Genomic DNA, 19943 nt, shown 5'->3' on the forward strand with positions numbered 1-19943 from the left:
GGAACCAGTGACACTATGGCATCCCAACCAACCATCTGGAACCAGTGACACTATGGCATCCCAACCAACCATCTGGAACCAGTGACACTATGGCATCCCAACCAACCATCTGGAACCAGTGACACTATGGCATCCCAACCAACCATCTGGAACTAGTGACACTATGGCATCCCAACCAACCATCTGGAACCAGTGACACTATGGCATCCCAACCAACCATCTGGAACCAGTGACACTATGGCATCCCAAATTGCGGTGTGTTGTGAGGTTTAAGGTAGTGGGAAGGGGAACGAGATGCGGAAGAGAAAAGTACCTGCCTATCCAGATATAATCACGTATGACCGTGTTAAAAATGAGGAAATCGTCACCAAACGCGGCTTAAGCCATTTCAAGCAGCGTTTCAATTATGATTGTTGGTCTTACACCAGGGCGATACTGAGAGTATCTTTCACTCTGTAATGTGCCGCAAATAAACTATATCTGTATATTTTAAACTATTTTAAATGAATACATTGTGAAATAACACAACATGACCTAATTTTTAGCACACATCGGGATTTGAACCCGCGACCTCCAGATTGCTAGTCGGGTGCCCTCGATTGGCCGGAGCTGGTAGGGCTATATCACTTCAAGTGAAACATCTCAGTATTGCCCCGGTGAAAGGCCTTCAGAATGGAAACTTTGCTTGAAATGGCTTTAGCCATGTTTAGTGGCCACCTGTTCCCCACTCCACTACCTTCAGCCTCGTAATAACATCTGCCCCGATGATGGAAACTGTAATGCTGTCTGAAATTTTGTATAGAGTTGGAGGTAGCGCAACATGGCATAGTACCCCAAAAAAGATCACCGTAATTAATAGATGTATTTTACATGTTAGTATGTGTGTATAATATTAATTGAAAAATATAAATCAAATTGATTACAAATATTTTGAATACACACTACAAAAATACGCAATCTTTTTTAATAAATTTAATTTTTATTTTGATCCCATGACCACTGAATCCAGAGCCAAGGACTTTACCCGCCCGCCGATGTTTTCAGAGAAAAGTCAGATCTATAGCCTAAATTTAGTTCCTTTCTATTCATGGGCTTTCAATTTTGTTTAACAAATTTAGTTTTTCTCCAAAAAATAATTAGTTAGTTAATAATTACATTTCAAAAGTAATCTTTGATAAGATTTTGATCACCAAAATAAATAAATGTTTTGCAATGAATAAGCAAATAGTATGGAAGTATGCGTCGATTTGAATGTTGCTTATTTCAAGAACGACGGACTATCGTGTCTAAGATGAATGAAGTTTGTATATACTGGCCACGCACTAGGCAGCCAACATGATCTGCAATTTGTATTCAAATGTATTCAAGCAACGTCCTAGGGCTCTATGGAAGCCAAATATAGTCGGCTGCGGAAGTCAGTCGAAACATTGCGATTGCGCAACCAGCCTCAAATGTGACTAGGGTACATGTGTGTGGATGCCTCAGTCCTCAGTCCTCACGCACTTGTCGTGGCAGCCAGTAGAACTGGTGATATTGGCTGCCACTAGCTACAACTGGCTGCTGCTTTATAGGGCGGCTGCCTGGTGCACAGCCAGCCCAACGCTAAGGTCATGGTATTTCAAAGAGAGAGTACAATATAGACAATGTAATATAGTTGTGAGTGATGAATACTCGGGGCAGGGGGATGAGTTTGTTTATTTGGGAAGTGTGTTTAGAAAAGATGGAAAGGATTAAAACTATTTAAAATAAAGCAAAATTCATATTTTTTCTTAAAAATTGTATTTTTTATTCAAGAACAATTTAATTAAGTTAAGTAGCATTTTGAAAAGACGCAGAATTTTTTCATGCCTACAGAACGTTAAATAATATTACTGGAGCATTTTTTTCTATCAAGGGAAATTCATATTATTTCTTTATTAACTCGGCATCTTGCCGCTTAGACGGTTTGGGCATGTTGAGCGGATGAACCAAGAAAGTAGTGTAAGGAGAACATACGACTTGGAAGTTACTTGAGTCGGGTCGGGTCAAAAGTCAGAATAACGCAAGAGTATGTGAGATGAATTATGAATGTGAATAAAGCAAGGAGTGTATGCGAGACAGAGTATTTTTTTTTTATAATATTTTATTCCAGGATGTGGGGAGGTTAGTGCAATCCCACACGTCCCATATAAATATACATATAGATTTACATTATTTAACGTTACATTATTGTAACGTTAAATAATGTAAAATAAAAATATAAATAATATAAATAAAAATATAAATAATAATATAAATAATATAAATAAAATAATGTAAAAATTTACATTATTGTAACGGTCTATTCTCTCTGCCTACTCCTGCCAGGAAACGCAGTGATGGCTAGTTAGTTATTTCAAGAAATTAATTAATAATAAATAAAGCTAACTAATGTCTGAAACTTACATAGTACGGGGCCTCGGCGGCAGTCCTCATGGGAGTCTGGTTATATACTATGTTGGAGTCTGGTGTGTGCAGAGGACACAGGTTTCCCCGAGTCCAACCAAACCTTGTTTTTTGGCACGGGAAAATTTGTTCTGCCAACTCGATACAATCTGTAGAGGAAACAAAAAATTTTGCAGATGTGTATATTAATATAGTGCCTCTTGTGTCATTACTTCAGTCAAGTAAATTAAAAACGTATTATTTAAAAAAAATTAAGAATGTTATGTTTTATACTTGCGCTAAAGGAAAATCATACAATTATTTTTGCTGATGTGTGGTTTAGTACGAGGTCTCAAAATAATAAATTGACGTGCCCTACTTAAAGTTAGAGTAACTCTATTACTCAGTCTGAAAATCTATTACTTTAAAGAAGAGAAATTTGAAAAACAAAAAAACGTCACAGTTTTGTCGTAAATCATCCAATTGCATAGTTTGAAATTTGAGAAAATACAATACTAATTGTTAAATTTCAAACTATGTATTAGGTGTATTTAAGACAAAACTGTAAGAATTTTTTTTATAATTCTCTACTTTAAACTTACAGATTTTCAGATATGCCACAAAGTTTAAGAATATTTCTGGTCAGGTTTAACAAAACTCACAGTCTGCTGCCTTGGAACCAATCGGTAGCTGAGTGACAAGTCCCTTCGGCAGCGGCGGACAGGCAGCCTCCGCGCAGCACACCAACTCCGACTCAACTTCAGCCAAGTCACATTTCTGTAGCAAAGGAAGGTCATGTTAGGGGCGCAATGTCAAATATGTTGTAATTGTCAGAAACACATAAAGGAAGAAACAGTACCTGTTGGAAAATGCCTTTACTGGCGGCCTCCTTTGCTGTCTGGCAGTTGGCGAATGGTCTGCACACTTCCGAAGTCCCCGTGTGCTTCATAGTGCAATTCATCCCTTCAAACAAACAGATACACCAGGGTTAAACAATACAACACAACATGACGATGAATATTCTACCCGAAATCCAGATTCCAATTAATGTTTTCGGGTCTACGGTAAGATGTGTCTTCAAAAATTCAGAAGACTGGCTGCTTTTTGCAATGATGGTATTGTGGTGATGAGGGAGCCAAGGGAATCAAGGAGCCATCGCATCGCCTACTGGATTTGTAATGAATGATGATTAAGTTCTGGGTACTATACCTTCAACCACTGTCACCAGAGGGCAGCAGACAATCTGAACGGTGTCCACTAATGCGATAATCTGAAAAAAAATTAAGTCTTAGGACGGGTTGTTTCGGAGAATTTGAACAATTCATCAAATTTCAACGTTCATTGAGATTTTAATTATTGAAATAAATTTGAATTAACAAAAAAAATTGAATAAATAAAATAATAAAATTTTTGTTTTTTATTTTCTAATCATGATTATAATGTAACCATAAATATACATACTGTCTAAAAAATTCTTAATTTTAACATAAATTTTCACTTAATGTTAAACTATTTCACAAAATGATGCTTGCGCCCTATTATATTAACCCTTGAGACGTTGTTGATTTGCACGGATCGAACCTTCTACAAGCTTCCATTTTTTCAAAGACAATAACAAGCACTATTTCGTTCTCTTTCTGATATAAAGAAATAATTAATTTTTAGATGAGAGGAAGAGAGATATTTGCATTAATAATGTGCAGTCGTTCTGGGATAAATATGGTCTTAGGAGAGTATAATGCGCGCACGGCATTTGAGACTGTTTGGGTCTTAGAAGGGCCCAAGGGTTAATAAAGTGATATGTTTTTACAAATGTACACTCCTCTTCCATTCACAAGCAAATGTTTTTATTGGAAGAGCAGTACATATTAATTGTATGATTCAAAATAACCCATTGGAAAACCTAATTATTATGTTATGCACAATGTTACTGAGATTTAAAGAACGGTGAAAGAGAAAAATACACAGAAATTAAGAATTTAAATCTCCACCAAGAATTGGACCAAGACCTCTCCTCCGGGAAGAATGCGATGTTGCCGCATCACGTTACATTCTTCGATGTTATTGAAACTAAAACAAAAAAACCTAACTAGTTTTAAGAAAAATCTGAATCTTTTATGGCCAAGATCCTTAACGCGTGAAAACTATATTTATAAGTAAAACAGAAAAACGGAAAACCTGATCTAGCATTACTGCACAGGATGACACAGTATTTAAACAATTTAGTTTTTTCTGCAGTGGCTAATATGAGTGTCAAGATGCATTTATTATTGCAATAATTTCTATGTTCCTGATGGATATCTTCTTCATGGACTGTTGTATCTCCCGGTCTGCGGGACTAACTTACCAATGGTCTTAATACTCATAGACTCATAATCAAGGTGGGAGGGCATTCTTGTTGTTGAATCGAATCAACCGGATTTCGAACTGTGTGTTTTTATTTACTACAGAAGTGATTCCGTATTGCAAGCGCTAATCCTTTTACGGCAAGTATTTCAATATTTATTGAAATTAATGTGGTTTTCAACTTTAATTTTGGTAAGTTCACAGTGGAGCTGGAAAACCAAGATAAAATCCTGCCTTTTCTAAACGAAGAGGTGATGGATTTGCCATGGGAACAATGTGATTAGAAAAGCAACCCAATCCAATGGATATCTACACACTGAATCCTATCAACATCTACAGCAGAAAAGAGGACGAATCAATACATTGGTGACCCGAGCAAACAGAATACAAGTAGATCCGAAAATGGGATTGGAGTTTTTAAAGCTCACCGACGCTTTAGATCAAAATATTTTCTTTTTTAGTTTTTTTATCAATAGAAGGTAAAATTGCCGTGAATTTAAAAACTTATTAATTTCAGAGACGCATAAAGGGAAGAACAAAAATTTCATTAATTTAGAGCACTTGATATTGGTATTTCAATATTCGACGAGCCTTGTGCACTGACTCACTTAGCGCAGTGTTGAAAATTTCCTCAAATATCCATAAACCAGAAGACTATATTATTTATAATATCAGAAACACCCTTAAATCTTTAAATGAATTAAATTTCGAGACAATATTGGTTTGGGTCCCTGGCCATTTGGGAATTGAGGGTAACGAGAAAGCCGATTCTCTAGCTAAACTTGGAACAATTTCTGGCTCAAATCTTTTAGATTTTAGAATTCCTATCTCTGACGTCATCCCAATTCTTAAATTCAACACGATCCGCTCCTGGGAAGAAAATTGGACTAATACGAAAACCCGAACTGGTGCTTTTTATGCTGGAATACAAAATCATATTCCAAGTAAACCTTGGTTCCAAGGCAAGAAAAAATCCAAACGATTTATATCCTGTATCTCGAGAATGAGAATTGGTCATTGCTCCATTGCATCCCATTTGTATAAAATCCGGGTCCTAGATAGTCCACTCTGCCAGTGCGGCATGGAAAATGAGACTCTCGATCACGTTTTCTTTAATTGTAAAAATCATTCATCTTTCAAAGGCATTTATTGTTTACTTATAAAAATCACCCACCAATCTCCCCTTAGTATTCCTTATTTACTTTCTCTCAACAATTCTCGCATTTTCTCAGTTCTATACAAGTACATAGACTTGAATGACTTCAATATTTGAGATTTCCTATTCCCGTATAGATTTCCCATAAAATTATAACCATCTCCCTTAACTTTAACGGCACATAGCACTCTCTTTAGGGTGAATTGCCAAATAAAATAAAAATAATAATAATATTTGAATAAGGGAGGTTTTGGAGTACTTTCCGGTACCTAAATCAAATTACAGACACTTCTAGCATTAACCCCCAGGATGTTATTTAGGTGATATTGAATATCTATCTATGTGAGGGGCGATCTCTTGGGTTTTTTTATTCTTAATTTCTGTTCATATTTTAACCTACTTATTTTATTTAGGTTTTGTTATTTTCTTTTTTACCTGTGGTAAAATGCCTTTACTGGCGGCATCTTTCGCTGTCTGGCAGTTGGCGAATGGTCTGTATACTCCCGCTATCTCCGTGTCCACCACCGTGCAATTATCACCTGCAAACAAAGAGACATACCGAGGTTATTCAACACAACACAGCATGACGATGAAGATTCTACTCACAATCCAGAAGTAATGTACGATCCACGGTATGAAGATGTAAACAGAGACATTCGAATTCCACCTCAACAACGCTGTCTTTTGCAACAACGGTATTGTGGTGATGAGGGAGCCTAAGAAATCAACTAACCATCGCATCACTTATTGGATTTCTAATGAATGATGATAAAGTTCTGGTACTATACCTTCAACCACTGTCATCAGAGGGCAGCAGACAATCTGAACGGTGTCCTCTAAAGCGGCAATCTGAAAAATTAATTAAGCGTCAGTCTTCGTTGTGAAACAATTCAATTACTGAAACAATGTTTTTGAGATTTAAAGAAAGTAAAAGAGAAAAAGGCACAGAAAATATGAAATTAAATCTCCATTAACGGGACCAACTTGCCGTGGTCATAGTACTCATAGACTGATAGTCAAGGTGGGAGAGCAATTTTGTTGTTGGATCGAATCACTTCAGATTGTTACCTATGGTGTCTTTTAGTGTGTAAAAGTGAAATATGATGAATTAATACGTTGGTGACCCGTGCTACAAGAATATGAGAAGAACCGAAAATGAAATCGAAATATTTTCATTGCTAGTTTATTTTTTGTTAATGGAAGAAAAATTTCGATGAGTGTAAAAACTTGCTATTTACAGAGACGCATAAAGGGAGGAACAGTACCTGTGGTAAAATTCCTTTACAGGCAGCCTCCTTCACTGCCAGGCAATTGGCGAATGGCCTGTATACTCCCGCTACCGCCGTGTCCACCACCGTGCAGTTATCACCTGCAAACAAACAGACACACCAGGGTAACACAACACAACATGAAGATGACAATTGAGTCGTATAGTTCCTATCTACGATAATTCCACTATTCTCCAAAAATGAACTAATGATGCAGTTTTATTCTAGCGGCTCTTTAGCACACTAATCAAATATCGATGAGTTCCAAACGGCCGCAAAATCCTACGAAAAGTGGATTTAAAAATCGCAATGAGTTCCAAACAACAATAAATCCACGGAGCAGTGTGTTCCAAAAGCCGATAAGTCCACCGCTCATGCAGGCAGCCAATGAGCGAGAAAGATTTCATCCAGGAAGCCAATGGGGGGGAAGCATTTCTCAAATTCTAACATGGCCGCTGAAGCAGTTGTTGAAGTGGTGTTTTTGTTAAGTGTCTGCCTTTTTATACGTTTTTACAGCTAAATAATGTCCGATCTAACCACAAATGTTGTTCAAGTGGCGGTTAATACATAGAGAAAGCGATTTATCATCAAGGAATCTTAGAAAAAACACGTGGATGGCCGTAATAGGTCCTTAAAAATCTCCTATTTTGAGTGGAATCATTCATTGAGAGTCGGCCATTACTGGGTGATCTCAAAACTTCGCTCAGTTGTTTTTAATAATTTTAAAGTTTGTATTTATTGTTTTCAAGTTTAATTTTTATTACAGTTTTTTTTATTATTATTTCTAATAATAAGTAAGGTACACAATACTATTAACAAATTAACGTTTTAATTTTATTTTATGTCTTGTAATAAGTAAGGTACATAATATTATTGGCAAATTAACAAAAGTTTTTTTTTTAAATAATACACTTGTTTTGTTTAAAACCACGAGTTTTTATTAAGAATTAATAATTGAAAATCCTCGATTTTTGTGTGAAAAATATCTGTTTTTGAATTTATCGAGATGAATACAAAAAAAAATAATTATCAAAAAAAAAAAATTATAATTATAAAATTTGCTACATTTCTTTAATCATTTTAATAATATATATTGTTCTATAATTTAGTTTATTCGCACAGTAGCTCTTGAATTTATTGTGATAAATACAGAAAAATTGTAATCATAAAATATCTGCATTTCCTTTTTTATAATATTGTTGTGTTTTGTTCTATAATTTAGTTCATTAGCACAATAGTTTTTGAATATTTTGTGATAAATACAGAAAAATTGTAATCATAAAATATCAGCATTAACTTTTTTATAATTAATTTATGTTTCGTTCTATAAATTGGTTTTGTTAAATTCTTAAATATTGCAATGATTGTTTACTTTTGTTTAGAGTACAAATAATATTTTGATTATTTTTTTAGGAAAACAATAAAAAAAATATTTATAGGTTTTCTTTTTGTAAACACATATTCAAATCCATCGTATTTTTTTGTAAAAAACTTGAAAAAAAAAATTTTTTCGAAAAAAAAAATTACGTAAGTACATTTGTATTTTATATTATTTTTCTTCTATGCACTTTTCTAAACTAACTTTTATTGAAAAAAAAAAAATTAAAAATTAAAATTTTATCAAAAATATCAGTAACTTGCCATCGTTCCCGAGCACGAATGCAGATCGCTAATATACAAACAACATTAAAAAAAGAACATTTGTGAACTGTCTTTTGTAGACGATCTGCAGTCATGCTCGGGAACAATGATAAGTTATGAACATTATCGATAAAAGCTATATCGATTGACTGTGCTAGATACCGAGAAATGGTGTGTCTACGGTACGGGGTATCATCAAGAATTCCTAGTGATAAATTTGCAACAACTCAGAGCCGTTCTTATTCAGCCTCAACGACTGGCTGCCTTTTGCAATGATGGTAATGTGGTGATGAGTGAGCCTAGGAAATCAACGAACCATCGAATCGCCTACTAGATTTATAATGAATGATGATTAGGTGGGTACTATACCTTCAACTGCTGTCACCAGAGGGCAGCAGACAATCTGAGCGTTGCCCTCTACGTCGCATGTCTGAAAATAAAATAGTATTGTTAATATTTTAAATTACCCTTTTAAAATTAATCATCTTTGTGATTTCGTTGTTTAGATGTGAGGGAGAAAAGGGCACAGAAAATAAAAGATTAGCTCACGTACGAGAATCGAACTCGGGACCTGTCCTCGCTCCGAGAGGTGTGCATCAAGAAACAGCTGCTTGGCCATTTTTTTTTAGCCCTTAAATTTGGATTTGAAGTCAAAACAGCATTTAAGATTTGATTTGCTACAGTTACGAATAATGTTATGAATTATAAGTCTCCACTCGCATTAATTGTTGAATTAACTTCTATTTTCCTGATGGATATCTTTTCTTCAAAGACAGTTTTATCTCCTGGCCTTTGGGACTAACTCGCCGAATCGCTTCGGATTTCTACATCAATAGCGTTAGAACGCTAAAAAATGTTGCATTGGGTATATTTTATCATACCATTGTTTATTGAAGGTACATTATTTAAATGGAATTGTTTTTGTTGTTGTCTCCGGACACTCCTTGTTTTTATGAAAGTGTTTTTGAAATGAATTGTTTTCAAACAGTTTGTTTATTGGTTGTTTTATTTTTTATTATAGTAGGAAATCAAATTGCTGTAGGTTTAAAAACTTGTAATAGTCAGATTCACTTAAAGGGGGGACCAGTACCTGTGGAAAAATGCCTTTACTGGCGGCCTCCTTCGCTGTCTGGCAGTTGGCGAATGGTCTGCACACTCCCGCAGTCCCCGTGTGCTTCGTAGTGCAGTTCATCCCTTCAAACAAACAGATACACCAGGGTTAAGCAATAGAACACAACATGACGATGAATATTCTACCCGCAATCCAGATTCCGATTAATGTTTTCCGGTCTACGGTAAAATGTGTCATCGAAAATTCAAAAGACTGGCTGCCTTTTGCAATGAAGGTATTGTGGTGATGAGTGAGCCCAGGGAATCAACGAGCCATCGCATCGTCTACTGGATTTGTAATGAATGATGATTAAGTTCTGGGTACTATACCTTCAACCACTGTCACCAGAGGGCAGCAGACAATCTGAATGGTGTCCAATAAAGCGCTTATCTGAAAAAAAAATTAAGTCTTAGGACGGGTTGTTTCGGAGAATTTGAACAATTCATCAAATTTCAACGTTCATTGAGATTTTAATTAATAAAATGTTTGTTTTTTTTAATTTCATAATCATGATTAGGATGTAACCATAACTCTATATACTTCGTAAAAAATCCTTAATTTGGACATAAATTTTCACAAAATTATGCTTGCGCCTTACTATATCAATAAAGTGATATGTTTTCCAAATGTACACTCCTATTGCATCCACAAGCAAATATTTTTAATGGAAGAGCAGTGTCAATCGAATGATTCAAAATAACTCATTGCAAAACCTAATTATTATGTTTTGCATAATGTTACTGAGATTTAAAGACGGTGAAAGAGAAAAATACACAGAAATTAAGAATATAAATCTTGTGATATGATGCACTTTTACTGAGATAATACAGGCGGAGACCTCTAGCGGCAGAGTCGAAAAATAAGTAATTACGATCAAATGGATGGGTGGATGAAGCTTTACAGGATCGAAGGCAGATGTCTCTGTGAGGTAGAGAGATGGACCAATCGTAGGCCTCGATTTAATCTCCCACCAATCAGGAGGATCCAGAGGATGCGGGGCGGCAAGTGGGAGTGGTTTACCGAAGCAGACAAAGGAATGAACTTTGAACCGGGGGGGGCTATCTCGATTTATTACGGGAAAAAACGGGAACCTTGGTAGAGGGTAGTGCGATGACGTCATGGGTTTGGAATGCAAGGGTGTGGCGGAAACGGGATCGTAAACCATCGACGAACGAGGGGGACGTGTTTCAAGAAGGGTAAGGGACATAACGCGAAACGAACTGGGGACTGAGAGAAATTGGTAGAATCCTACGTTAAGACATACCGGGAGTGGAAATCATTGGGGGAGAGGGCAGTTACACGCGTCACTTAAAAGAAAACAACAGAAATAAGGGGAAAACAGGCAAATTACGTAAGAAAAGTGAAAAAAAAGCAAACATTGAACTCCTATCGTAAGCATGACGTGGAGCCGCAAAGAAACAGCGTTGAGGTTACAGGAGAATGATGGCGCGAAGTTAGTTGCGAGAGGGATACCAAGGGAAAAAAGGTTGGCGATGTCAGACACTTGAAAGCGCTGATTTTGAAAAAAAATACGGACATGGTTTTGGGCCATTAGGACGCTAATAACGATCCAACGAGGTGATAAAATTAACCCGCGTCTTATGGAGACGAAAATACATTAAAATTAATGTATAAACAATTAGTGGGGAAATTATGAGAGAGTACGTTCGGGTTTGTTGTGACAGGTGATTAAGGCCTCTGATCGATGCGAGATGAAGTAGGAGAACAAGACAGAAGATGGGCGTATAGAGGTACCAACCGAGGCGACGCCCAAAATTACAGGGAGGGGTCGCAAAAATCCAGTAATAATTCTTGAAAAAAAAAACTGACCGAAAGAATAGACAGGATATCGAACCGATGCGATCTAGGACGGGGGACAAAAACATAAACGACGATGTAAACTGGGACGTCTTAACTAAAGGCAAGTATCGATGGGAGCCTTAAATAGAAATAATCGAAAAAGAAAATAGAATAGCTATATTAGACCGTTTGTAAGGGAAGAGAACTAAATGTTAGAAGTAGGAGACGATCGTACGCGGGAGATTTAACACACTGAGAGGGGGAAACGGACGTGTACACCGTCTAAATTGTCGAAGGCATAGGGAAGAAGATCAAAACTAAGTTCGTGAAAGCGTTAAGGACAAAGCGTATCACACCATAAACGACGGCCATTAAATAAATTGTGCGGACACGGTAGCATTTAAAAATAAAAGGCCGGAATTCACATTACAAAAAGACAGCTCGCACTAGAGCATAATATAGAAAACGCCGTATGGGAATACGGGACCGCTTCCCAGTCCGCGTCTGATCTTTCTGTCACATGAGACGAATGCCAAGGTGTTAACTTTCTTGGAATGATCAGAATGGCCTAATTAGCATGATGCGACTATGGACGAAATAGAAAAGAACATACGAGTCGATAAAGGTTAGAATAGCATGTATTTGACGTGATTAATGAGGAAACGGGACTATAAAAGGGCTGATTTTAGAAAAAACGGAAGTCCTTTCGTGAATTTTGAGAGAGTTGAAAATCGCCGGGAACCGTTCAAACACGTCGCGCTGCTTGGTAATTATTTGTGGACTTAGGAAAATTCTCTAGTCAAAAACGTACAGTTAGATTCAGTGTTTGGAAAAGAAAAAATAATATTAGCATCGGACCTTAGAGGATTTTAGAATTTCAAAGAAATAGTCAAACACAGTATTTGGCGTAATAATAAATTAAGGTTGAAAAAATTTAATTAATTTAAATTCAGTGAAAAAAAAGATTAGAAACGACACTACGGTGTCGCGTTATAAGCCGAGTTGTTAATACGAAGTGTTGAAAGAGAGAGGGGAGACGGCTATAATTCGAGGTTAACGCGATCTTTCGTTGCCAGAAATTTAAGCTAGGAAAATGATAACAACAATAATTAAAGATAAAATAATCCATATCGGATTCAGAGAATTTCGGACTTCGGAGAATTATTCAGATTCAGTGTTCACGCCAACCCGCGAATTCAATCGAAAATGATTGAAATAATAATAATACTTTAGTACTGGTATGAAAAGGGAAAATTAAATCGCGTACTCCACTTCGTGCGCTAAATAATAACCATACCTCGTTATAGCAAATAGTAAGAACAAAAAAAAACTTATTACTGAGATTAGAGGACTCAATTCAGTGAGATAATCAGGGCGCGCGTTTAAATTAGGCATTTACAATCTGATAGAGGAATTATTGATAGACGGATGGAAGTATAAGAACAGGTTGTTTTGCCGTCGCTATCCCGGTGGATTAGAGGAGAGGGGCTCAGGTAAGTAAATTGCACGAATATAATATATTTGCAGGACAAAGATGGAGGCTGCTAATCCGGCAGTTATTTTGAAGGCGCCAGTTGGGACCGTAATTATGTACGTATTATCAAATAACATATGTATGTGTATGTACGAATGAATGCATAAGCTGATAAAATAAATATCATTTATTCCATGACAAAACAATTATCAATTATTCTATGGACTAGGGACGTAACCGGAATTTGTCATTATAGTTCATTGTAGGTAAAGTACCTATTTATCGTGGGGACAATTCAAATGAGTGGGTCGACCGAACCGACTTTTGTAACACGATAATACAAAAGAAAAAAAAATATTCATTTCAAACCGGCTTTAAAATGGATAGGGCATTGACTCGAGTTGTGCTGAAAAACAGGTTGATTTATTAGGGTCTGCAGGGGCAGACGGCCTTGAAGATTAACTGAGACATTAGAAACAGCTCTGGAATGCGGAGTTGGTTTCGAAAAAAAATACGGCGGCTAAATGAATGGCTACTTGGGTAATAAAGGTTTGCTTCGAGGATACGTACATAACTAGAGTCATTCAACGGGAGGATCAAAAAAATCAGCTAGTGTCTGAGAATAATTGAAGTAATTATGAGCAGCAATTGAAAGTCTACGAACATAGCTAAATTCATTTAACGGGTGGAGCCAAAAATCAGCTAGTGTCTGAGAATAATTGAGGTAATTTTGAGTAGCAATTGAAAGTCTACGAACATAGCTAAATTCATTTAACGGGTGGAGCCAAAAAATCAGCTAGTGTCTGAGAATAATTGAAGTAATTTTGAGCAGCAATCGAGGGTCTACGAACATAGCTAAATTCATTTGACGGGAGTATCCCAAAATCAGCTAGTGCCTGAGGGATAATCGAAGTAAATTTTGAGTTGCGATTGGAAGTCTACGAACATAGCTAAATTCACTTAACGGGAGGATCCCAAGATCAGGTGGTGCCTGTGGGAAAATTTGAATAAGCAGGGTGGCAGCCAGGAGAAGGGGGAGACTGGGGACATGGCTAAAGGTCATATCTGAGTTGGTGATCTCTATAAATAAAATCATCAAACAAACAAAACCGTAATATATTATGTGTATCGTAATTATTAGCATTTATATTAGTATTTATGTATCAAGCGAACTGGTTGGAATTCACAACTCCTTCTCGGCGATGCTTGGTCTGGAATGTACTGTATAAGTAGTACATTGCAGATTATAAAAACAAAACAAAGTAAATTTATATATATTTCTTGATATGTACTGTCTGCAGGGGGGATGTATGTGGTCTGGTAACTATCGGGATGATACACTACGGCTGCATACACGCCCTCTCAGAGGATGGGAAGCAGCCTAGGAAACTGCTCTCCACAAAGACCGCAAGTATATTTTTGCATATAGAACGAAACCGGTTCGTACTAAGTAGACGTAATTCTCGGAGGAGTTGGAATCTGGGAGCGTGAGACCCTGTTGAGATTTGGACGTAGTATGTGACGACCACAGGAATGGTCAACTAGGACACGGTGACTTAGGCACCAACTAGGAGATTGGGTCGAATGATCATGCAAAACTCAGATCGATACGGATCATTTTCACGTCTTGCAGGAGGAAGGAGCCAGATTTTGCTAGCAAAGTAATATTCCGAGTTCGTCATATATGCAATAACCGAATCGTACTAACACGCTTGAAATTTGTTCCATGTTATCCCATCTAGTAGGAGAGGTCGGAGGTCCAGAGGTCCCGGAGGACAAATTACGATTGTAATGTACTAACAAATTATGTTTGACTTTCGTTTTGTGTATTAAGGTTTTATGACAGGACGGGAGGACGGCTTAGGTGAGCTTCTAAGGAGATCAGATTAGGGAAGGTAGACAGTATGGAGAAAGCGGGGGTTTTAGGTATTTTGATCCAATTTCGATTCGTTAACTTTGAAATTAACAACTCTGACTTCACCCCTGTCCTAAAGAGAACTAGGGGTTACCAAACAAAGTAATTAAAAGCCCGATACCATAAAGCAAAAAATCACACAACGTTTGGTGGGATTTAATTACAACTAAATACGAGGGAGTTACGTTGAAGGTCGTAACCGGCGTATTAATTAACTAAGTGCATTTGTCTTTATATAAATGTATATATATTACTTGAGAACCATGAGTAGCCTTCGTAGCTACCGAAGGGAGAAAGAGTTCTGAGGATATTTTAATGCCAGTGGCCTAAGGTCACTTAGGTATTACAAAAAATTAAATTCAAAGGGTGAAACAAACAAACATCTCAACTGCGGCCAACATGACCAGGAGAATGGATAGGCATACCTAGAGTGGGGAAAGAGTTGTTAATGAAAAAAAAAATAACGTAAAGAAAGAGTTCTAAATATTACGAAACAGAAAATAAATCACTGACAGCGGTACAAGTCTAGACAAAAGCAGCCGGGCTGCGAAAAGTATAAGCAAACCATAAATTAAGTTTAGGGCCCAATCGTAACAACCATAAGCGTGCGTACCTGCTTAAGAAAAAAATAGGGTTTCGCAATACACAAGGAAAGAATGTTAGGACGTCTTACGGACACTGAAAAATAAAATATTGCAAATTCAAAATAGAAATCGCGTAAATATCGTGATAGGGATACGCCTATTAAAAGAAAGACGTTAAAACGTAGACAAGGAATTGTTAGTGTACAAACGGTAAATCACGGGATATTCGTTAGCACCGCGGCAACAACAGTCATTGCGAGTCGTATCAAAGAAGATTAGATACATTCATTCGGAATTTAAAATACCTAATTACGGAGACGGACTATTTGGGAATACGGTCGAAATTCGGATTGATTAGGTATCGTTAAATAAAAATATAACGTGTTTGTCGGGGAAGAGGTTCCCATATATATAACTGTGTGAAAATAATTATATATGTGTATGGATATGTATGTACGTATATATACATACATATATATGTCCTATATACGAAATTTTGAGATTGTTAAGTAGCCATTTGGAAAGAAAAAAAAAATGGACCAAGAATTCATAACGGGGAGAGGTGAGAGGGTGTAGGTGAGGACAGGAAAAGGGGATGAGGAGGAGGAACAGGGGAAGTAGGTGAGGACAGGAAAAGGGGATGAGGAGGGGGAACAGGGGAAGAGAGGTGAGAGGGCGTAGGTGAGGACAGGAAAAGGGGATGAGGAGGGGGAACAGGGGAAGAGAGGTGAGAGGGCGTAGATGAGGACAGGAAAGGGGATGAGGAGGGGGAGTTTAGTTTTCTCTAGATGTTGTCCCAGTTTCAGTGTCTACCACGAAAAAAAAAAGGGGGAGAGGGGAAAGAAAAAAAAAAATTTTTAAGAGAGAGGAAAAATGGTGAGAGGAAAGCGAAAGAAAAGTGGTATACACGGCAAACTGCGACAAGAGGAGGGTGTGATATGATGCACTTTTACTGAGATAATACAGGCGGAGACCTCTAGCGGCAGAGTCGAAAAATAAGTAATTACGATCAAATGGATGGGTGGATGAAGCTTTACAGGATCGAAGGCAGATGTCTCTGTGAGGTAGAGAGATGGACCAATCGTAGGCCTCGATTTAATCTCCCACCAATCAGGAGGATCCAGAGGATGCGGGGCGGCAAGTGGGAGTGGTTTACCGAAGCAGACAAAGGAATGGACTTTGAACCGGGAGGGGCTATCTCGATTTATTACGGGAAAAAACGGGAACCTTGGTAGAGGGTAGTGCGATGACGTCATGGGTTTGGAATGCAAGGGTGTGGCGGAAACGGGATCGTAAACCATCGACGAACGAGGGGGACGTGTTTCAAGAAGGGTAAGGGACATAACGCGAAACGAACTGGGGACTGAGAGAAATTGGTAGAATCCTACGTTAAGACATACCGGGAGTGGAAATCATTGGGGGAGAGGGCAGTTACACGCGTCACTTAAAAGAAAACAACAGAAATAAGGGGAAAACAGGCAAATTACGTAAGAAAAGTGAAAAAAAAAGCAAACATTGAACTCCTATCGTAAGCATGACGTGGAGCCGCAAAGAAACAGCGTTGAGGTTACAGGAGAATGATGGCGCGAAGTTAGTTGCGAGAGGGATACCAAGGGAAAAAAGGTTGGCGATGTCAGACACTTGAAAGCGCTGATTTTGAAAAAAAATACGGACATGGTTTTGGGCCATTAGGACGCTAATAACGATCCAACGAGGTGATAAAATTAACCCGCGTCTTATGGAGACGAAAATACATTAAAATTAATGTATAAACAATTAGTGGGGAAATTATGAGAGAGTACGTTCGGGTTTGTTGTGACAGGTGATTAAGGCCTCTGATCGATGCGAGATGAAGTAGGAGAACAAGACAGAAGATGGGCGTATAGAGGTACCAACCGAGGCGACGCCCAAAATTACAGGGAGGGGTCGCGAAAATCCAGTAATAATTCTTGAAAAAAAAAACTGACCGAAAGAATAGACAGGATATCGAACCGATGCGATCTAGGACGGGGGACAAAAACATAAACGACGATGTAAACTGGGACGTCTTAACTAAAGGCAAGTATCGATGGGAGCCTTAAATAGAAATAATCGAAAAAGAAAATAGAATAGCTATATTAGACCGTTTGTAAGGGAAGAGAACTAAATGTTAGAAGTAGGAGACGATCGTACGCGGGAGATTTAACACACTGAGAGGGGGAAACGGACGTGTACACCGTCTAAATTGTCGAAGGCATAGGGAAGAAGATCAAAACTAAGTTCGTGAAAGCGTTAAGGACAAAGCGTATCACACCATAAACGACGGCCATTAAATAAATTGTGCGGACACGGTAGCATTTAAAAATAAAAGGCCGGAATTCACATTACAAAAAGACAGCTCGCACTAGAGCATAATATAGAAAACGCCGTATGGGAATACGGGACCGCTTCCCAGTCCGCGTCTGATCTTTCTGTCACATGAGACGAATGCCAAGGTGTTAACTTTCTTGGAATGATCAGAATGGCCTAATTAGCATGATGCGACTATGGACGAAATAGAAAAGAACATACGAGTCGATAAAGGTTAGAATAGCATGTATTTGACGTGATTAATGAGGAAACGGGACTATAAAAGGGCTGATTTTAGAAAAAACGGAAGTCCTTTCGTGAATTTTGAGAGAGTTGAAAATCGCCGGGAACCGTTCAAACACGTCGCGCTGCTTGGTAATTATTTGTGGACTTAGGAAAATTCTCTAGTCAAAAACGTACAGTTAGATTCAGTGTTTGGAAAAGAAAAAATAATATTAGCATCGGACCTTAGAGGATTTTAGAATTTCAAAGAAATAGTCAAACACAGTATTTGGCGTAATAATAAATTAAGGTTGAAAAAATTTAATTAATTTAAATTCAGTGAAAAAAAAGATTAGAAACGACACTACGGTGTCGCGTTATAAGCCGAGTTGTTAATACGAAGTGTTGAAAGAGAGAGGGGAGACGGCTATAATTCGAGGTTAACGCGATCTTTCGTTGCCAGAAATTTAAGCTAGGAAAATGATAACAACAATAATTAAAGATAAAATAATCCATATCGGATTCAGAGAATTTCGGACTTCGGAGAATTATTCAGATTCAGTGTTCACGCCAACCCGCGAATTCAATCGAAAATGATAGAAATAATAATAATACTTTAGTACTGGTATGAAAAGGGAAAATTAAATCGCGTACTCCACTTCGTGCGCTAAATAATAACCATACCTCGTTATAGCAAATAGTAAGAACAAAAAAAAACTTATTACTGAGATTAGAGGACTCAATTCAGTGAGATAATCAGGGCGCGCGTTTAAATTAGGCATTTACAATCTGATAGAGGAATTATTGATAGACGGATGGAAGTATAAGAACAGGTTGTTTTGCCGTCGCTATCCCGGTGGATTAGAGGAGAGGGGCTCAGGTAAGTAAATTGCACGAATATAATATATTTGCAGGACAAAGATGGAGGCTGCTAATCCGGCAGTTATTTTGAAGGCGCCAGTTGGGACCGTAATTATGTACGTATTATCAAATAACATATGTATGTGTATGTACGAATGAATGCATAAGCTGATAAAATAAATATCATTTATTCCATGACAAAACAATTATCAATTATTCTATGGACTAGGGACGTAACCGGAATTTGTCATTATAGTTCATTGTAGGTAAAGTACCTATTTATCGTGGGGACAATTCAAATGAGTGGGTCGACCGAACCGACTTTTGTAACACGATAATACAAAAGAAAAAAAAAATATTCATTTCAAACCGGCTTTAAAATGGATAGGGCATTGACTCGAGTTGTGCTGAAAAACAGGTTGATTTATTAGGGTCTGCAGGGGCAGACGGCCTTGAAGATTAACTGAGACATTAGAAACAGCTCTGGAATGCGGAGTTGGTTTCGAAAAAAAATACGGCGGCTAAATGAATGGCTACTTGGGTAATAAAGGTTTGCTTCGAGGATACGTACATAACTAGAGTCATTCAACGGGAGGATCAAAAAAATCAGCTAGTGTCTGAGAATAATTGAAGTAATTATGAGCAGCAATTGAAAGTCTACGAACATAGCTAAATTCATTTAACGGGTGGAGCCAAAAATCAGCTAGTGTCTGAGAATAATTGAGGTAATTTTGAGTAGCAATTGAAAGTCTACGAACATAGCTAAATTCATTTAACGGGTGGAGCCAAAAAATCAGCTAGTGTCTGAGAATAATTGAAGTAATTTTGAGCAGC

The 19943-nt window shown here is 37.5% G+C and overlaps 1 protein-coding gene across 2 annotated transcripts in view; it reads right to left on the reverse strand.

The window, feature by feature from the left end:
- The window catches only part of LOC149414116 (serine protease snk-like), a 623520-nt gene that overhangs the window by 575017 nt on the left and 28560 nt on the right, over positions 1–19943 (reverse strand). The window contains exon 10 of one of the 2 annotated variants that reach the window (XM_089644053.1): positions 9905–10008. The exons of the other annotated variant lie outside the window; for it this stretch is intronic. Within the exon in view, the coding sequence (XP_089500179.1) occupies positions 9905–10008 (104 nt within the window). The remainder of the gene's footprint in view (positions 1–9904; positions 10009–19943) is intronic. 2 annotated transcript variants of the gene reach the window in all.

This window comes from Hesperophylax consimilis, chromosome 20 (assembly GCF_061612785.1).
Source record: "Hesperophylax consimilis isolate HC1 chromosome 20, BYU_Hcon_1.0, whole genome shotgun sequence".
Taxonomy (NCBI): domain Eukaryota; kingdom Metazoa; phylum Arthropoda; class Insecta; order Trichoptera; family Limnephilidae; genus Hesperophylax; species Hesperophylax consimilis.